This window comes from Capricornis sumatraensis, chromosome 3 (assembly GCF_032405125.1).
Source record: "Capricornis sumatraensis isolate serow.1 chromosome 3, serow.2, whole genome shotgun sequence".
Taxonomy (NCBI): Eukaryota; Metazoa; Chordata; class Mammalia; order Artiodactyla; family Bovidae; genus Capricornis; species Capricornis sumatraensis.
The window spans coordinates 109,731,871-109,752,687 of record NC_091071.1 but is presented as its reverse complement, the minus strand read 5'-3'; the positions used below and the strand labels follow the sequence as shown (position 1 = coordinate 109,752,687).

At 33.6% G+C, this 20,817-nt stretch overlaps 1 protein-coding gene across 1 annotated transcript in view; it reads left to right on the top strand.

Annotated features, from left to right (window-relative positions):
* The window catches only part of SLC35F5 (solute carrier family 35 member F5), a 37,862-nt gene that overhangs the window by 10,004 nt on the left and 7,041 nt on the right, over nt 1-20,817 (top strand). Inside the window, exons 7-13 of the mRNA XM_068967665.1 lie at nt 1,361-1,551; nt 6,613-6,694; nt 7,451-7,538; nt 9,663-9,727; nt 11,915-12,019; nt 15,304-15,463; nt 20,282-20,372. Coding sequence (XP_068823766.1) covers nt 1,361-1,551; nt 6,613-6,694; nt 7,451-7,538; nt 9,663-9,727; nt 11,915-12,019; nt 15,304-15,463; nt 20,282-20,372 — 782 coding nt within the window. The remainder of the gene's footprint in view (nt 1-1,360; nt 1,552-6,612; nt 6,695-7,450; nt 7,539-9,662; nt 9,728-11,914; nt 12,020-15,303; nt 15,464-20,281; nt 20,373-20,817) is intronic.

Genomic DNA, 20,817 nt, shown 5'->3' with positions numbered 1-20,817 from the left:
ATTCAGTGGAAATAGCTTCCAAATACCAGAAATCTCTATGGTGTTATTATAAACAGAGATTTATTTTTTAATGAACAATATTTTCTCTAACCAGGCCATCAAAGATGTCGATAGTGAATTACAGGAGTTTTCCTAGTTGTGAATGTGATAAGGAAAGCCAGCTTCTGTGTAAGGTGCAGAACTTATCCATGATATTCTCTTGCAAGTAATGAAACTGTAGAAGAATGTTCTGCATGCTTGACTAGGAAAATAATTCTGATAAATTGAATATCTATGAGGAAAAATCCAAATAAGCTTTTACTATAAATGCCGGGCTGGATGAGTTATAAGCTGAAATCAAGATTGCCAGGAGAAATAACAACCTCAGATATGCAGATGATACCACTCCAATGGCAGAAAGTGAAGAGGAACTACAGAACCTCTTGGTGAGGGTGAAATAGGAGAGTGGAAAAGCTGGTTTAAAACTCAGTATTAAAAAAGTTAAGATCATGGCATCTTGTCCCATCACTTCATGGCAAATACAAGGGGAAAAGATGGAAGCAGTGACAGATTTCCTTTTTTTGAGCTCTAAAATCATTACTTTACTGACAAAGTTCCTAGCCAAAGCTATGTTTTTTCCAGTAGTCATGTATGGATGTGAGAGTTGGACCAAAAAGAAGGCTGAGTGTGAAAGAATTGAAGCTTTTGAACTGTGGTGTTGGAGAAGACTCTTGAGAATCCTTTGGACTGCAAGGAGATCAAACCAGTTAATCCTAAAGGGAATCAGTCTTGAGTATTCATTGGAAGGACTGGTGCTGAAGCTGAAACTCCAATACTTTGGCCACCTGATGCGAAGAACCAGCTCATTGGAAAAGACCTTGATGCTGGGCAAGGTTGAAGGCAGAAGGAGGGGAGGGCCACAGAGGACAAGATGGTTGGATGGCATCACCGATTCACTGGACATGAACTTGAGCAAACTCTGGGAGATGGTGAGGGACAGGGAGGCCTGGCATGCTGCAGTCCATGGGGTTGCAAAGAGTTGGACATGACTTTGTGACTGAACAACATAGATGCTAAAATAATATTCATACAATATCCTGAATCAGTCAGTTGTGTGTGTATACAGTTGAAGAAACTTTATTTGAATATTGGTCTCATTTTAAAATCTTCAAAATGTTTTATAAATGGAAACATTTTTCCTGCAAACTCTTTTGAATAAGCAGAGCTGTCCCATATAATAATGTAACTTTTTTTTTTACTGTTCAAATGTGATCATAGATTTATTAAATTATATGCATTTATCATTATATTAAAACTTGTAACTTTTGTTGGGTGTGAGGGGAAATGTTTAATGATTTTGTACTATATTTTTCCTTTTAAGTTCCCAAAAAGTCTCGTGTAAGATTTAGTAATATTATGGAGATTCGACAACTTCCATCAAGCCATGCATTGGAAGCTAAGTTGTCGCGCATGTCATATCCTACTGTGAAAGAACAAGAATCCTTACTTAAAACTGTGGGGAAACTTACGGCAACTCAAGTAGCAAAAATTAGCTTTTTTTTTTGCTTTGTGGTAAGTCTTCTCTGTATTATATATTTGGAATTTGAATTTTAAGACAGTATACATACCAACAATATACTATGGAAGTGTAAGACAATTTAGGTTGCTTACTCATGACTCTAAACTCTGCTATCTGTCATCAGAGGGAAATTAGAGTATTAAAGTTAATAATTACTAGTCATATGTGAAAGAATGTAATAAATACTGTGCACTACAACTACTCATATATATTTAGAATTTGAATAATAAATAGTTATTTTATACTATGATATATATTAATACAAATGCTAGTAAATATCCAGGTAAGAGTTTGCATTGACTGCATTGATTTCTTCAAATAATTGCTTTTTTAGTTTTACTTTAAATTCGTATGTGTGCTGTCGCTTCAGTTGTGTCTGATTCTTTGAGAACTTATGGACTATAGCCCACCAGGCTCCTCTGTCCATGGGATTCTCCAGGCAAGAATACTGGAGTGGGTTGCCATTTCCTCCTCCAGAGGATCTTCCCAACCCAGGATTGAGCCCCAGTCTTTCATGTCTACCGCAGTGACAGGCAGGTTCTTTACCACTAGTGCCACCTGGGAAGCCATATAAATGTGGTCAAAATTTTACAAGTATTCATAGTAAACATTTTTTCAGAATATTTTATTGTATTATAGCTTCTCAATTATTTTGATATAGAAACCAAAAAATATGCTTAATGTTTCACATAAAAAATTCATTTAGCAAATAAAATATTATTTTAGGCTAATCTTGGATTAGACAACTTGTCTGAGTTAGTAAAAACTCTGATTTACAGTTTAAAAATGAATTTTAGTACTCAGCCTATTCCAAGGTTGTTTTGTATGAACCTTTAGGATTTAAATATATACTGAGCATTTTAAAAAAACTAGGTAATGATGCAGTGCTAATGTCAATATTATTAGCCTGATTATTAGATTTTTTTTTTTTACATTACAGTTTTACTTCATATATACTGCATAGCCAATTTTTCACCATCCTCTGCCTGAACAACCTCTGTTTTAGTGATACCTTGATTAATATTTTCAGGAATGAAAATCAAAGAATCTTTGGGAGTTGTAATATGGTAACTACATATGTAATAAGGTTAACTTAAAGGCTTATGTATTTAGATTATACTATTATGATTTCCATTTCTTTGTTTTAAATGTAAGCCAAGACTAAAATTAATTAATTTTATCTCTTAACTTTTAAAGGAGACATGAGGTGAAACACAAAGAATCTATATAGTAAAAGTTTAAAAGGAGGAGGGAGATAAGAACCAGATTAAACAGAGAATGTCTGTATAGGGGGCAAACTGATGGTGGAATGGGTTGATTATGTCAGGAACTTCCACTAAAAGAAAGCACACAATTTATCTCTAGGCAGTTTGACAGGAAGGAAAGAAGGAAACCTTTCTGATTTACATAGTTTGTTGTCTATTAAAAAGAAGTACTTCTCTTTATTGATAAAGTTAACTTTTTCCCAACTCAAAACTGAGAGAATAAATTTCATAGGCAGCAAGACATTGTTCTGTATAGCAGATTTACAGGTAGATATGCGCAGATAATAACCTTTTAGAAAGATTGAAGTAAAATATATATATCACAAGGCTTACTATTTTAATTATTTTTAAGTGTACATCTCAGTGGCATTAAATACATTCACACTGTTCTGCAAACATCTCCAGTGCCTGTCAGGAGAACTTTTTCATCTTGCAAAACTGAAACTCTATACCCATTAAATGATAATTTCCCTTTCCCACCTCCCTTAGCTGCTGACAGCTACCATTTTATTTTTTGTCTCTATAAGCTTAACTGCTCTGAGTACCTCATTTAAATAGAATTATACAACATTTTTCCTCTTGTGACTGGCTTATTTCACTTCATAGTTTAATAAATTATTCTTATTCTTCAAGGTTTATATTTGTAACATGTGTCAGAATATTTTTCTTATTAAGGCTGTATAACAGTCCATTCTGTGTATATACCACATTTTATTTGTTCATCCATTGATATACAGTTGGATTGCTTCCACTTTTAATAGTCTTTTTTGAAAAATCAACCTTAAGTAAATTAATATAAGAGCAGGGAGCTATGTTAATCTTTAGTAAAGGCATTTCTGTAGAAAGTCAGAGTAGTACAGTCCAGGAATTCAACTTTTTAGAAACCTGACTCAATAGAGTGATAAGCTTAGTTGAGGTCTAGAGCAGTGCTATTCAGTAGAAATATAATGTGAGCCTCAAATATAGGTCATATATGTATTTTTAAATTTTCTAGTAGCCACATTAAAAAAAGAGAAAGTTATTTTTTTTCTTATATCCTTATTTGAGAATTATTTGAAAATTTAGATGTTTTAGAATTTTGCCAACCATAAATGAGTTTTTGTATTCCATCAACTGCAGGGCTCATAATGAGGCTTTGTACTTAGTATACTGTCTTTCATCTTTGGCCTTTGTAACGCGTTATGGGCCTTAATTAATTCTTTGTTTTTCTTTTATTGGCGTATAATTACTTTACAACGTTGTGTTAGTTTCTGCTGTGCAAAGTGAATCAGCTATATGTATACATATATCCCTTCTCTCTTGAGCCTCCCTCCCACCCACTCCATCCCACTCCTTTAGGTCATCACAGAGCACTGAGCTGACATCCCTGTGCTGTATAGCAACTTTCCACTAGCTATGTTTTGCACATGGTAGTGTATGTATGTCAATCCTCACCTCCCAGTTCGTCCCACTCTCCCCTCCCCAGCTGTGTCCACAGGTCCTCTCTCTAAGTCTGCATCTCAGTTTCTACCCTGCAGATAGCCTCATTGGTACCATTTTTCTAGATTCCATATATATTTATTAATATATACTTGTTTTTCTCTTTGTGAGTTACTTCACTCTGTGTGACAGACTCTAGGTCCATCCATACCACATAAGTAAAGTTAATTTTAATACTATATTTTTATTTAATCCGCTGTATGTATATAAAACACTTGAACATACTATTGATATAAAGATGGATAAGATGGTTTGCATTCTTTTTTTTGTACTAAAATCTTCTAAACATTTCAATTTTAAAATATTTCTTTCTGTTTCATTTCAATTTCTGTTTTTATTTCAATTTCTAAACATTTCAATTCAAGCTAGCCATATTTCATTTGCTTAATAGTGACATGTGGCTAGTGGCTACTGTATTGGACATTGCAGTTCAAAAGTAGTTAATTACTGTATTTGCCAGCCCTCCTTTAATTATTTTGTCTCATTAGGGCTTATGGTGTTATAGTTTTTTTTCTGTAAAAGACAATTTAGGTCTCACAAGCTTTTATGCTAATTTTAAAATTAATTACCACTCATGAAATAATGAAGTATTATATAAATTATTTGTGATAGCTCAATTATTAGTAAGTGGTTGTCCTCAACTCTGAAATAATGAAGAGAAACATTGTAAAAATAATTTTTACTGGAGGGTAATTGAGATGGTCTTCCTTTGTGATGAGGCTGTCTTGAGTTTGAGAGCCAGAGAATGGAGTTTGGGGAGAACTAGAGAATGGGAAGATTTTTCTGGAAAGAGTTCATAGCTAATGATGAGTAGTTAGAATCTTTGCATTCCTACCATCTAAATGTTTTTATTTTATTTCTTTATCTTGCATTAGCAGAGAGCAGTGAGATTGTTTGGAAAGTGAGCACAGTATTTAAGTATTAAAATGGTAAGGAAAGTAGGTCAAGAAAGCTAATTATCATCTGATAAGCATTACCTATTCTTGCAGAAAATCTCCAAAAGATAATTAAAGGGCAGAATCTTGTGCTTCTTGTTTAGTGCATCAACTGCAAGCAACTGTGGCTCCTATTGCCATATATATTTGATATTACGCATCTTACCAGTTGCTAACCTCATTTTTTATTTAGATAGTCAAGTGAAATTAGGATGTCAGAGTCTCTGCTGTGCTTTCAGTCTGGCTTTAGCTTAGAGTACAGTGTAGACTGAATGGAGACTTCTAGGCTCTCAACCATCTGCTGCCTCCTAGCAGTGTGCTAAGATCATGTGTCTATACTGCTTCTTTGAAATATAAATGCTGATAATAATACCACTCACTTAACTAAAAGTTCTGAAAGAGATCAGGAGATGTCCCTCCCTTAACAGAGACAAATCATTCTCCAGCAGAACATGATTATCCAGTCCATCTGTTTAAGCAACAGAAAACAGGTAGACAAGCAGTTAATTTACTTAGACCACCAATCTGCTTCTTAATGTATGTTACATTAGGGACACTCATGCACATGTGTCCCAGGAGGCATATGCTAGAATGTTCTTTGTAGCATTTTTTGGAATAGTCAAAAAATGTCCACCAACAGAAAATGGATAAGTTGTAAATTGCATTAGAATATCTGATGGCAGTGAAAATAACTTTGTATGCACATACACACAAACATCAGGCTTCATCAAAAGAGGCCTTATTTCTTATTCTCTAAATCAAAGTGGGCCCAGGGTTGGGAATATAAGGATACCCTAGCCTAGATGAGCAAAAGGGAAGAAAGAAGGGGGAAAAAAATTCCCATAACTTGAAAACCTCCAGCTATGAGAACTTTTGGTATTACGTCTCAAAACTGAGAATCAGAGAACAATCACAGTTAGCCAGTAAATTCACAGTATTCTTGGACATTCTAAAATTTCCAAAGTGAATACAGCCTTTTGTCTGTATCAGTCTGGCCAGTTCTACCTCCTTAAGCATCACCTGTTCAATTGATTTCTCTTAAATTTGACTTAGATAAATTTAATACTATCAGTGCTTAGAAAAATCAGATTTCAATGTTGATTTGATATTAAATTTATCCTAATTTTAAAAGAAGCCTGAAGAGTGCTAATTTTTAACCAATTTGTTCATTTCTTAAGGAAAATTGGATAGCAAAGATTTTTGGTCTGATATAAATGTGTGTCTTCTTTTTAGGCCTGTGATTTTTCAATGCAAAACAAAATTTAAAACTTCTTATAATAGTATTTAGCGGGAGAAAAGAAGGAGGGGACTATAAATTATAATGACAAATACAAATAAGTCATTTATTAGGTTTCATTATTTTCTGTTTCTTCAGTGGTTTTTGGCAAATTTATCATATCAAGAAGCACTTTCAGACACACAAGTTGCTATAGTTAATATTTTGTCCTCAACCTCTGGTAAGAAATTTGTCTTATATGTATTATAACTCGAGGCCTATTTCTGATATATATGTGTACATATAAATATTTTTATCTTGTTATAAATTATTTCATTCTTTTTAACATATATTAATGTATTATAACTACTACTTAATCTTTAAGTTTATACCATAGCCTTGTACTGTTTATATTCCTTCTAATACTTTACAGTATTTTCTATGCAATAAAAATACATTGTATATAAAGTTTTATAGGCTGACCCTTTGTATTGTAGCTGACTTTCCTTTCACATATTCTTTCTAAGGATATTTTTTTCAACCCTTTGGCTAAATGTGGTTGCTTATTTCAGATCTATAATTTGCCCTATGAAAGGTGTTTTATTTTTAAAATTAAATCAACTTCCAGGTCTAGAAGATAAAAAAAGTATTTTTGAGCTGTAAAAATAACTTCAGCACACATACTTGATTATGATGAGGTCAGAATATTACTGTGAATGCTGAGTTTAACTCTCTTAGTAGTTTTAAAATAAATAGGACTGTACTTGATCTGTATTGGTGAGATAAACATAGTTTAATATGGAGGCTGTTTCCATGTATGGTCTTTGAACATTTCAGCCTAGGTCATAGTCGTATTCTTAGTCATTTAAAAATGACAAGATTTAAAAGTTAGGTAATAAGTAATTTACTTATTTAAACAATCAAGTTGGCAATAAATAATTTTGACAGTATTTATTTAAGCAAATGTATCTTTTTAAAAATCTTTTTCTTTCCACAGGACTTTTTACCTTAATCCTTGCTGCAATGTTTCCAAGTAACAGTGGAGATAGATTCACTCTTTCTAAACTTTTAGCTGTAATCTTAAGGTAAGAATATAGTATAATAGCTAGTTTGTTCTTAAAAATGCAGTGTTTAAAGCATTTCTGGTAGTGATAGAGGAGGGAAGTTTATATTATAATATAATATATAGGCAGAGAAAATGAAGATAAAAGAAGGTTTTAAATGAACATCAGCTCTGCATCACATCCTTGGCTAGTTTTAGTTTTCAAAACCTTCCTAGGGAGCATAACTGAGGGGAGGATCTTTGGTTCCCATTCATGAGACTGAACTTAACTAAGTATTGTACTGACATTTATGCTTAACTGCATGTTATTACCCTCATAACCTCCCAAGTTTCTGTTTCCTTTTCTTGAAGCAAACTTCTCTTTTTGTTTAGCTTTTAGTTTTTACTTCTCCCATTTATAGAAATCTAACATGCAGTCTTCTCTGATTGTCTCAGCCTTAATCTTTTAGTTATTTTCTGTGTAAGCCATCTGGCAATTTTGTATTACTATTTGCAATACAATACATAAGTACCATTAGTAACTAATTTAAATCTTTTATTTTTATTTAGCTTTGTATTTATTTGTCTTGTCTTCCCTAGGAGATTTTAAACCATTGAAGGCTAAATCCTTGTTTTCTGCTTCTTTGTGTTATCAAAGGCCTAGCATAGGGCTTTGCTTACAGTCAGTACTCAAATAGATATATTGATTTGATGAAACTCTTGTTTTTGTAAGAGAAAATCAGAAATCAGAGAAAGTACCAGAATAATTTACCAGAAAGATTAGTGTTTTTGAGCTATCAGAGCTGGCTTTGAATCAGAGCTCTGTTTGCCCCTGGCCACTTCCCCTTAACTCTCTGAGAGGATTTCCCTGATGACAAAATGATGATAGTATCATCTAATTTATAGTTTTGTTTTGAAGTTTGGAAGGATGTATATAAAAAGTGATTATAATAGAGACTGGTTCTTGGCAGTCACATAAGTGGTATTTCTCTCTTTTAGATACAAGGGTAAATTGACAGTGGTAGTTTTCATGGGCAGTCTGGTTGAGCCAACTGATTTACCATTTAGACTTCATGGATGCTAGAAATTTATTCTTTTACATGACTGGCCCATGATTTAGCCAGACAAATTTTTACACTAGGAAAATACAGTATATTTATATTAGGGAAGTAATGAGGTTTATCCAGCTTTGTTCACAATTCATGCCTATTTCTAACTTTTCTTTGCATTGTTTTAATAAAAGTAGAAAGATGCACAGAAATAGAAAGACAATATAAGGCTCCGTGAGGACGGGAATCACATCTCTCTTGTTCCTTGCTTAACCCAAACTATTGCTCAGTAAGCAACAGTTGAATGAAGAAATAACATCTGATTTCTCTGCCTCCTTTATTTGTTCTTATTTTATCCATTAAAATGATGGAATTGTTTATTTAAATATTTAAGAATAATTTTACTGTTAATTTTGATTTTACCTGGTGGCTTAGTGATAAAGACCCCACCTGCCAATGCAGGAGATGCAGGTTTGATCCCTGGGTCAGGAAGATCCCCTAGAGTAAAAAATGGCAACCCATTCCAATATTCTTGCCTGGGAAATACCATGGACAGAGGAGCCTGGTAGGCTGCAATCCATGGGGCTGTACAGTCAGACAACTTAGTGACTAAACAAGCATAACAATAGCAAGAGTTATTACTATTACTAGGTTTATATGGGTTTAATACATGTACATTCAAAAAAAAAAGATTGAAGGAGAGATGACAAATTGACTTTTTCCTAATTGAAAGGCAGAAGATAAGCATAGCAAGTTAAGAACACTAGACTACGGAAGTAGACTGCCTGCGTTTCAATTCCAGCTATGTGATTTTGGTCAAGTTACTTCATTTTTTTGTACGTTAGTTTTCTCAAGTGTAAAATGGGAATGGTAATGATAATAATACCTTTCTTATAAGGTAATGCCAGTCATTTTATGTGGATTAAATGAATTAATACAAGAACAGCACTTATAGTATACGGATATTATTCAGTATTAATTAAATCATCAATTCTTTGATGGTTTGACCTAAAGTTAAGATTAGTCTTTATTACTTGTAAATAACTTTGATCTTTATGATTAGTCTTTTAAAGGAATTTATTATGTTACTCATCAGTAATGACGGTTATTTCTCATAGCATTGGAGGTGTTGTGCTGGTAAATCTGTCAGGATCTGAAAAATCTCCTGGAAGAAACACAATAGGTAAGTATCTGACTCTGAATTCTTCCTGTTAGAGTATACAAGAAAGACCTGTGCATATCATTGTGCGTGTGCACATACACACACGTGCATGCATATGCACACGTGTGCACACACATACATACACACAGAGGGTGGGCACTAATAAGGCTTTTATTTTAAAAGCTTTTCCTTTGGAAATAATGTAAGAAAATTAAAAAATAGAACACAAAACTCTCATATAACCTTCACCCAGATTCTCTTAACTGTTTATAACATACAGTTATAGTACACAGAGAAGGCAATGGCACCCCACTCCAGTACTCTTGCCTGGAAAATCCCGTGGATGGAGGAGCCTGGTAGGCTGCAGTCCATGGGGTCGCCAAGAGTCGGACACGATTGAGTGACTTCACTTTCACTTTTCACTTTCATGCATTGGAGAAGGAAATGGCAACCCACTCCAGTGTTCTTGCCTGGAGAATCCCAGGGACGGGGGAGCCTGGTGGGCTGCCGTCTATGGGGTCGCACAGAGTCGGACACGACTGAAGTGACTTAGCAGCAGCAGCTATAGTACAGGTTTAAAAATCAGGAATTAACAGCGATTACAGTCATTTTTATTTAGTCTGTAGGTTCTTTTCAAATTTCACCATTTTTTCCCACTAATGTTCTTCTTCTGGTCCAAGATCATTCGTTGCGTTTAGATATCATGTCTCCTTGGTTTCCTTTAATCTGTGACCATCCCACTGCCATTTTTTGTCTTTATAACTTTAATATTTTTGGAGAATACTGTCCACTTTTTTTGTAGAATGTCCTTCAATTTATTTTTCTGGTATTTCTTTATGGTTAAATGTGTATTGTTCAGTTTTGGCAAGAATACCAGGGTAGTGATACTGTGTCCTGACAAATCCATCATATCAAGAAGGCTCATGATATTTATTTGTTCTGTTACTAATGACATTAATTTTAAAGTGATGTCTGTCAGGTTGCTCTGATGTAGCTCCTAGTTTTTCCCTTTGTAAGTAATAAGCATCTTGTTAGAGATATGGAGACAATACATATATCCTGCCCATCATGCTTGCAGCCACTAATTTTGTCATTCTCTTCTGATTCTTACCTGAAACACTACTATGGTAAGCACTTAGTTTTTGATCCATTGTTTAGATTTAACAGAAGAATCCAGCTTCCTTGGTTTCCTGTATACTTTCTTTAGATATTTAAAGTCCATTGAATAGAATAATGTTTTCTAAACTTCCTGGATAGTGCCCAGGGAGCTGTGTCTCTTGAACTGTCTTAGCTCTTTCTCATCTAGAGCAGCTCTGTATGTTTAAAACAATACTTGTGTTTTGTGTATGAGATTTTGTTGACAGGCTGTTCTTTAATAGCAATAAAAAATAAATGAAATGTTGAACTTTAGGATAATTGATTTAAAACACTGAATGTGGTCACTTGGCAAATAACACCTTATTATAGCTGTTTTTAAAGGCTTACTTAAATGTTTTTGAGAGTGAGTTAATATATTAAAGAGAATCAATATTCATTACATAGGAAGGAACTGCTAGTGCTACATTATGTTAGATATTTTAGAACATTAAAAATATAAATTATGTGTTTGTAGTTGTCAAGAAGTTTTTTCTTTTAATCAATATGTATGATTGACAAAATGAAACCCCTAGAGAATAAAATCATACTAGATTCAACTGTAGTAAGTATTAAATTATCTAAAATAGAAGAAAAGTAGGATGGAAGTTTAGTGGAGTAGAAAGAGGATGCTTGGTGACAGTGTGGGACTTTAAAAGAGTCTTGAAGAAGGTGGTAGAATGTGTATTAAAATGATACATGGCAGTGGGGAGAACAATATAAATAGCCTAGAGTGGGAAGAAAACATTGTTAAGTTGGCTGTGTCAGGTTTCAAAATTGTTTATGTACAGGAAGATAGGAAGTATGCACTTAAAAATTAAATACCAAAGTGTTGGTATTACATGTATAACTGATTGGTTAAATCATCAAGGTGAATGATTTTGTATTTGTTGGTTTATACTTTTAAAGTCCTTCCTGTGTTCCTGGAGGACATGGATAAGGTAGGTTATACTTTATCTTTTCATATTTGAATAGTACTCATTTCTTGAAATAGGACCTGACTGTGTCAGATTTTAATTAAGTATGTGTTGAATGAGTTCGTGAACAAATACTTTATTATATTGACTTTTACAGGTTCCATTTGGTCTCTTGTTGGAGCCATGCTCTATGCTGTTTATATTGTTATGATTAAGAGAAAAGTAGACAGAGAAGATAAGTTGGATATTCCAATGTTCTTTGGTAAGAATATGTTTAACTTGTTGAGACTATGTACTCTGAATAATTAACTTAGAGTTTTGTTTTTGTTTTTTGGAGGGAATAGGGAAGGTTCCCTTCCCACTCCCCCATGTAATTCTTTAAAACCATTAGACTTTAAAGGTTATGAAGTCCACTCTCAGTGTTTTTCTCTTATCTTGTTCTGCATAATTGTGGACCTGGAGGAAATGTTCACTCTCCCAATGTGAGGTAAAAGAAATTCTAACGTACCTTTTTCAAGTTAATATCTTTAACCTGTAAATCAGATATTTTCCTCATTGATATCACAGGTTATGCTGTTATAAGCATGTGAGGGTTCACCTGTTGTATTGTACATTTTGCCATTTTTGAATTGTTAGAAGCATAGGATTGGGGAAACTGCCCCAAAATGATGTCTAATACTATTTCTGTCTATGAGCTAATTTTTACTAAAAATTGTTCATCATTTGCACTTTAAGACTCAGACTCTTTTATGACATAGATTTTTTAATTACTCAATTACAGTTTCAGGCATCAATTCTTAATTTTGGTAAATGCCTAATAAAATTTATAAATTCTTACTTGCCTGAAATGAGCTCAGTAAAGAAGTCTGATATCTAGAATTACAAAAGAAGAGTACATTGACATGTCCCAAACAATATCTGAATATCAATAGATAATGGAGCCTAGGGTTGAGAATTCCAAGTACAGCTTATAGGAAACCAGGAGACTTGAACTCTAGCTGTTGTAACTTCTTTTATCTCATACTCATCTGAAAATGAGGAGATTAGACTAGGTTAGTAGCTGATTTATGAAGGATCCTGGGAAGATTGGAAGGAAGTGGAGTTGCATGTGTGAGTCTGGTTTCCAGACTGCTCTGCTGCTTCTACTGAAGTGACTCTGCTTTGTTGTTTTTTTTTAGCATTATAAATTAATTTGTAGAAATGATTTTTCTACTAAAAGTACTTTGAATATCTGTACCTAATGATTAACAAAAATAAAATATTTGAAAACCCACCAGACTGGGTGATCACTCAAGTTGCTTTCAAGTAGAGAATTCCTAAGTATACCTTAAATATGAAGATAATTTTAATGACATCTTATTTTGAAGTCATAGAAAAGTCCATCTGGAATGGATTGAAATGTTAATATTTTGCAATTTTTTTTTTTAAGATTGGCAGCTTTGAAGAAAAATTGCTTGTTTACTCTTATTGGAGAGTATGTGTAGACATATGCCATGATATGTAAAGCAAAATGAATTTGAACTGGGCTTTAGAATAAACAGAATTAGAGAAGAAGTAGTTAGAATTGGGATGTGGAAAGTTCTTTGGGCATCACAGTGTGAGCAGAGCATAGCAGGAAATAGTGAGTAGATCCAGTGTGCTGGAACATTCAATTGAGGAAAGAGGAGAAGCATATGAGGCGTATGAGAATCTGCAGAACCCGTGAAGTGATTTGGACCTTTCATCTCTAGATCCAAAGGTTGTCACTTCATGCGGAAATTCACAGGGTTCAAGTTCAGGGAACAAAAAGAGATCTGCTTCTTGATAACGCCAAAGTGAAAATGAAGTCGCTCAGTCGTGTCCAACTCTTTGCGACCCCGTGGACTGTAGCCTACAAGGCTCCTCCATCCATGGGATTCTCCAGGCAAGAATACTGGAGTGGGTTGCCATTTCCTTCTCCAGGGGACCTTCCCAACCCAGGGATCAAACTCAAGTCTCCCGCATTGCAGGCAGATGCTTTACCCCAAAGTTTGGTGTTTAACTACAATGATTTTTTAATGTTATACAAGCCTTGGGTGTGTGTGTTGTTTATGTTTATTTTTATCACTAGGTATCTTAAGTTGGTTTTCCTAGAAGCAGGATATGAGACAGTAATTTGATGTGGGAGATTCATTAAAGGGGTGCTCTACAGGAAACACTGACAAGGGAGTGAGATAAGCAGAATAGAGAAGGGGCAAGAACCATGTGATCTCTGGTGCAGCTGAGGCTTGGCCACCTTGTTATAGGTCCCTGGGCAGGGAGCATAGGGGGAGCAGAGGCAGTCCTCAGAACTGTCCTAGCCTAGAGCCGTTAGGATTTGGCTGCAGAGGGTGTGGAGTGGGGAGAGGGTGGGATCTTTTTGGGAAAGACAGACTTGGTCGCTCGCTCTCCAAGACAGTTCTTCAGGGAAGGCAGGTACTGTAAGTTTTAGTGGCATATAGAGAGTGGGCATTCCCTCCCTATTACAATTTAACTAGGCATCCTAAATACAAGTTTATTATTTAGCAGCAAATATAAAATATATATCTACTGTAATTTAATTTTCTTTTAGGAAAGCTCTATAATTACCTTTGGATCTCACAGTGAAATTGTGATGTTAAACTGTGTAAAATGTCCAATAAAAACTACTATAAAATTATAACATTTGTGTCTTTACATTTTCATGTGTGTAGTCATATATAAGCTCATCTTTCTATATTTAAAATAATAGCATTTGTTAACTGTTTACTCATGCCATGTACTGTGTTGTATTTTTGTTTAATCTTCCTAGTAACCTAATTAAATATTATTTTATACTTACAGATTGGAAAACCGAGGTTTGCAAGAGGTTAGCATGTTGCCTAAAGATTACAGTAGTAGTGAATGGTAGAGTGGGATTGGATCCCAGGGCAGTCACGCAGAGCATGCACTTAACCACTAAATGTTATACCCTTCCTTTACATATAGTCCATGCTTAGTTCATACTTATATAGCTATTTGTGTATGTATGTAATCTCACAGACTAGCTTATGAGCTCTAGGAAGGCAGGAAACAAGAATTTTATCTTTTTTTGGAACCTTCCTCCATTATCCCTAGCATAGCATGGGTGCTTTAAACATAAATACAGATTGAATCAGAGAGTAAACAGTGTATGTAGTTCCTCGTAATAATTTACGCTGAACGCATGCACACACAGATATGCACAAGTTATTCCTTTTAAGTTCCAGGACACTATATTATCATAATCTACGGTTGACAGCCAGTCTTTCTGAATCGTTGTAAATGTTTTTTCTTCAGTAGTTGCTCCATGCAGTAAGAGATAGTTGAACCTTGAAGACTCCGTGATCCCTAGTCGCTTGATAAAGTTTTCGCTTGTGTTCATCTCTCCATAGGACTTACTTAAAAACAAAAGTAATAGAACTTTCAGTTAAGGAAACCTAATGAAGCTCATTATGGGAAACCTAATGTTTTCTGATTGTAGAGTTGCAGTTTTGAAAGATTGAAATAAATCAGAGTTACTAACTTTTTGTCTCTTTTGTATGTGTTTAGGTTTTGTAGGTCTCTTTAATCTGCTGCTCTTATGGCCAGGTTTCTTTTTACTTCATTATACTGGATTTGAGGACTTTGAGTTCCCCAATAAAGTAGTGTTAATGTGCATTGTCATTAATGGCCTTATTGGAACAGTGCTCTCAGAGTTCCTGTGGTTGTGGTATGTACTGTTTATTACCCTGTGATTTATTAGTTATGAATTTATTGACTTTTGGCTAGTTTAAGCATTTCTATTTTTTCTGTCTTCTGGTGGCCCTTCCTATGTACTTTTTTCACCTTATACACTTACAACTTAATACAGTAACTCCATTAGAGCAGGAACTGTTTATTTTTTTTTTAATTTCTGTGTTCCCATTGCATAGTGTAGTGGCTTGCATATAGAAGCTCATAAATCTTTGTTGAATGATTAGATGAATATGAATGACCTATATTTATACAACTGTTTTATAAAGTAGAGTGTTATGCAGATTAAAGGCATCATTTTCTAATGGACACTCACCCTTAGGAGATGTGTATCCCAGGTATGCATATGTGAGTTCTAAGTGAGAATCTGGGAACTTTGCTTATTCAGGAGTATTTGAAATGTCTGTTTGATTGTTCAGATTTTTGTTTTGTTTATTCTCAGGACTTTTCAGATGAGTGAGGCAGATATATAAACCCTAAGCTTTAGGGTTTGATTAATTTGAGGTTTTAACATACTTTGATGTAATATCGACTGTGTTGATATGTGATAATAATCTTAAAGTAGTTTGAAGACAATATCATATATAGTGTTTAAGAATACCTTCAAATATAGAGCTTAACACTTAGTTCTATTTCCATCTAATAGAAACTTAGAAACACAAATTGTACTTAAGCTCCTGAATGAATTTTATTGCATGCCATTTAAACTACTGATTAGTTTTCCCTTGCAAAAAACTGCAACAGAAATAGCATTTTCCATGAAGTCTTGCTTAATGCTCTGCCTGCAACTTGTCTCCCCTCTCCAATTAAGGAAGTATCTCTTTCCTTGATGTCCTCCACTCTCACTCCCTTTTATGTAGTACTTAAAGGTTTAGTTTATATTGTAGTAATTCATGTAGTTGAGTTTTCCTGGTAGCTCAGACAATAAAGAATCTGTCTGCAGTGCAGGAGACCCGAGTTCAATTCCAGGGTCAGGAAGATCCCCTGGAGAAGGGAGTGGATACCCAGTCCATTAGTCTTGCCTGGAGAATTCCAGAGACAAAGGAGCCTGGCAGGATGCAGTCCGTGGGGTTGCCAAGACTGAGCATGAGGTCGTTAGACTGAGTAATACACACGCACACAATGTATGTAATTATCTTAAATTCCTTTGTTGATCTAGAACCCTTTGGTATCAAAATCTATTTCCTCATTTTGTATAAATTATTTTAGGTGCTCATTTTTTTTTTAACCAAAAGGACTTACTTTTTTAATGTATTAATATGTATCATATGTCTTGATCTTTTAGCCTATCACTTCTTTTGTTATATCATTTCTCTTGCTTCCTTCCACTCTTGGTTCTAGGCTGATGAAACTACTTACTGGTGATGTTTTGAGTGTACTCGGTTGAACCATAAAGAATTGTTGATCTTCAACCATTTTTGATGGCTGTTTGAGAGGGTTCAACTCAGTGAACCCTATGCTTTAAATGATTATTCATTCACTGTATTTTAATAGAAGTTTATATTCTGTACTATTCTAAGTTTAGTTTAAATTAGAAAATTTCAAAGCAGAGTTCTTACATATTTGAAAGAAATAATTTAAAAAATTTTGGATATTAGACTAGAGAAAGGTTTAGTATGGTTCATATTACATTAAGACTTATAGTAAACATGGACAGTGCCACTTTCAAAAGTTAAAATACTCATTCCTTATTGAGAGTTTTATTTTTAATAAATATATTGACTAGAGTTTCATTATGCCAGCAGATTTTAATGTAGGCTTTGAGGATGAATAAATACAAGTTGTGACATATGTAAGCTCTCTTATATGAGCATTCTAAGTTTGCACCCTTGGAAAATTTTACTCTTAAATAACAAAATAACATGTTTTGAAGTATTCTTTTTTATATTTAACTTTTTTAAAATTTAAGAGAGTAATAAATTTTTTAAAATGTACAAAGTAGATTATAATGAAAAGATAATCTTTCTCTTCTACCCCAAGTTTTCATTTCTTTTTCTCAAAGGCAACCACTGTTAATTTCTTAGCCTTCTACAATGCAAAATTATCTGTACATACAGAAGTGTGTATCAATCTCTTGATCCTCCCCCCTCCAATTTGTTTTATTTTTAACATGCAAACTATGGATATCATTCTATACTTTTCTTTGTTCCCATAAATTGTTGTCTTGTAAATCCTTACATATCAGCCACTAGATTCATTTTTTTAAAGCTTGTGTAGTATTCTAATCTGCTATGGTCCAATCCATTATGTAACAGTGCATAGAACATAATGTGTTTTACCAGTTCCTTCTTGAGAGATGTTTTTGTTTATAGTCTCTTGCTTTGAAAGTAATATGGTATTAAGCATCCTTATATATGTTTTTGCATGTATACATAATTATTCTATAGGATAAATATTGAAAAAACTGAATCAAACACATGGACTTGATTCTGATAGAGAGTTACAAAATATTCTCCACAGAAGGAACACAGTTTATATTCCCAACTGTGTATTTGAATCTTTGTTGTTGAAAAAACTAGACACTCAAAGTCATATATTATGATCAAAGCTACCTGGGATGGATTTTTCAGGAGTTCAAAAAAGTTATATTTTTCAGATATACTTCTATACTCAAGCACTTAAGAGTACTTTTAGTACCAAGTCAATAGCAATAAGTTAATCTGTAATGGAACAAATTTCATGTCCCTTAAATTCTAGGTGTTATTGTAACTCAAAACAATTATAAGAAGCATATCTATATGTTTTATATCATTTTATATCTTAAAAAATAATTAAATCAGAAGTCATAATCTACATTTATGATGATTTCTTTCTTTTTAGGAAGGCAAGATTATCACGTTAACTATAAATAGACAACTAACTTTAGCATATATAATCATGTACTGAGTAGCATACTAAAGATTTAAAAGTACAGTTGTAAATTTTATTGGAAATTAGAGATGTGTACTTGTCACTCATTGTTTATTTAAAAAATGTTTTTCAAATGCACCATTAACTCCATATACTGTACTGCTAGTGTAGATATGAGGTTATCCACCTAGTCCTCCGTCTCAGCATTTCCTGAAGTGTACTGAATGGATAATAGATCAAATGAATTCAGCCATCGGCTAAATTGGGAAACCTGCTATAAGTCAAATAGGTTTTTTAATACTTCATCTCAGACTCGGTCTGATGTTACTTTGCATTATGAATCTAAGAACAAATGTATTTTAAAAACCCAGGATTTCCCTGGTGGTCCAACGGTTAAGAATCTACCTTCCAATGCAGGCAGTGACCAGGTAGGATCCCTGCTTAGGGAACTAAGATCCCAAATGTTGTGGGGCAACTAACCCGACATGCCACATCTAAAGAGCAGCCCACGTGCCACAACGAAGAGGCTTCGAGCCACAAAGAAATATCCCACATGCCCACAGCTAAGACCTGACACAACCAAATAAATAATTTAAAAAAAAAAAAAAAAGGCTCAGGGAATTCTCTGGTGATACAGTGGCTAGAACTCAGTGCTTTCACTGCCAGTCCCAGGCCTTGGTTCTGGTCAGGGAACTAAGATGCTCTAAGTTGTGCAGCCAGAAAAGAAAAGACCAATAATAATTTTTTAAACCCAATATTTGATCCCCAAATACTCTTTTCACAGAGAAGCTTATGAATTGTGGGCTATCCCTTGAATTCTCTTTATCACATCAATAAGAACTAATTGTGCAACCTCTGTTGAACACTTAAAGTGACACACTTTATCAAGAGTTAGCCTCTTTTATTTCAGGACAGTATTGTTAACCCTAACAGCTAGAATTTACTTACCTATAATTTCCATAGTTCTGTAGTCCTAACTATATATATTATAGCTTTATAATTAATTTTTATACACTCAATATCTATTCAATACAATGCTTTTCTTTATTTTTTTATTCAGTTATATAAAATTATATGCAGTTGGTATGTCAGAATTTGATACTAACATTGATAATTCAAAGTGAAAATAAAATGAAGAGCTTATGTTTTGGTTACATCAGTTACTAGAAAAATGAAAAACAGTAAGGAAATATCCTGAAAAAATACTCAGTTTTTTTTTTTAGATACTAAGCCAAACCAAAAGAGCAACAAACATCTAAAGGCCACTTAATTTTTAATGAGGGCAAGATATTTTTGCTTTAATGACAGACTCACCTGTTGGTTATCACTTTCTTACTGTGTTATAAGTTATTGTCCTGAACTTTTACTATAGCTATTTCCTTTGTTATCTAAGTGTCATTATCACAAAACTAAGAATTCTTCTGACAGTTTTATAAAAAATGTTAACAAAATATAAGTTATACATCCAAAGTTGAATATCATCTGTAAGCAGATTAGAAAATAGTATAAAATCTGTTGAAATTTGTATATTTATATATTAGATTTTTAATATTTGAAGACGAATTTTGAGAATTATCTTAGTAACTTTACTTTTTATTATGTTAGTCCATCCTAAGCTTCTATTGTGATCTCTCTTGCCTATATGGTAGGATAATTTTTATTTTTTAAGATATTTTGGATGCGAACTATTTTTGAAATCTTTATTGAATTTGTTACAATATTGCTTGTTTTATGTTTTGGATTTTTGGTCACAAGGCATGTGGGATTTTAGCTCCCCAACCAGAAATCAAACCTGCACCGCTTGCATTGGAAGGTGAAGTCTTAACCACTGGACCATCAGGGAAGTCCCCCTAGGATAGATAATTTTTGGTCATTGTTTTTTGTTGGTTCTTTTGTTGTTTTGGTATGGTAACGTATATTTTCTTTCTTTCTTTTGTTTTTTTAGGGGCTGCTTTCTTACCTCATCATTGATAGGCACACTTGCACTAAGCCTTACAATACCTCTTTCCATAATAGCTGACATGTGTATGCAAAAGGTAAGGCAAACTATTTACTAGATATTTTAAGTATATTATTAAATCAGAGCTAATAGTGAAAGTTAAGGTATGTGACTAAATTATAAAGATGACCATGAATAATACTTGGTGCCTTCTCTTCCAAGCTGTTTTACTACATAGAGATATAAAAAGTACCAAAGAAATAGTCATCTTTGTAATTTAGTCACATTTAGTTTTTTATTTAAAAAACAATTCTTTGTTATTTAATTTTGTTTTCTGATTCAGTATATTATTTATTTGCTGTGGTTAAGAATGGAAATCTCTGTAATTGAGAATTAATTATTCTACATATATCATGATTTTAAAAGAATGTGAATATTGTAAAATATATATAACACTAAAATCATACATCATATAATATCCAGGCCTTTCCACATCTTCAGGTCATAATCTTGAATATCAACCAAAATCAGTCAAACTAGGG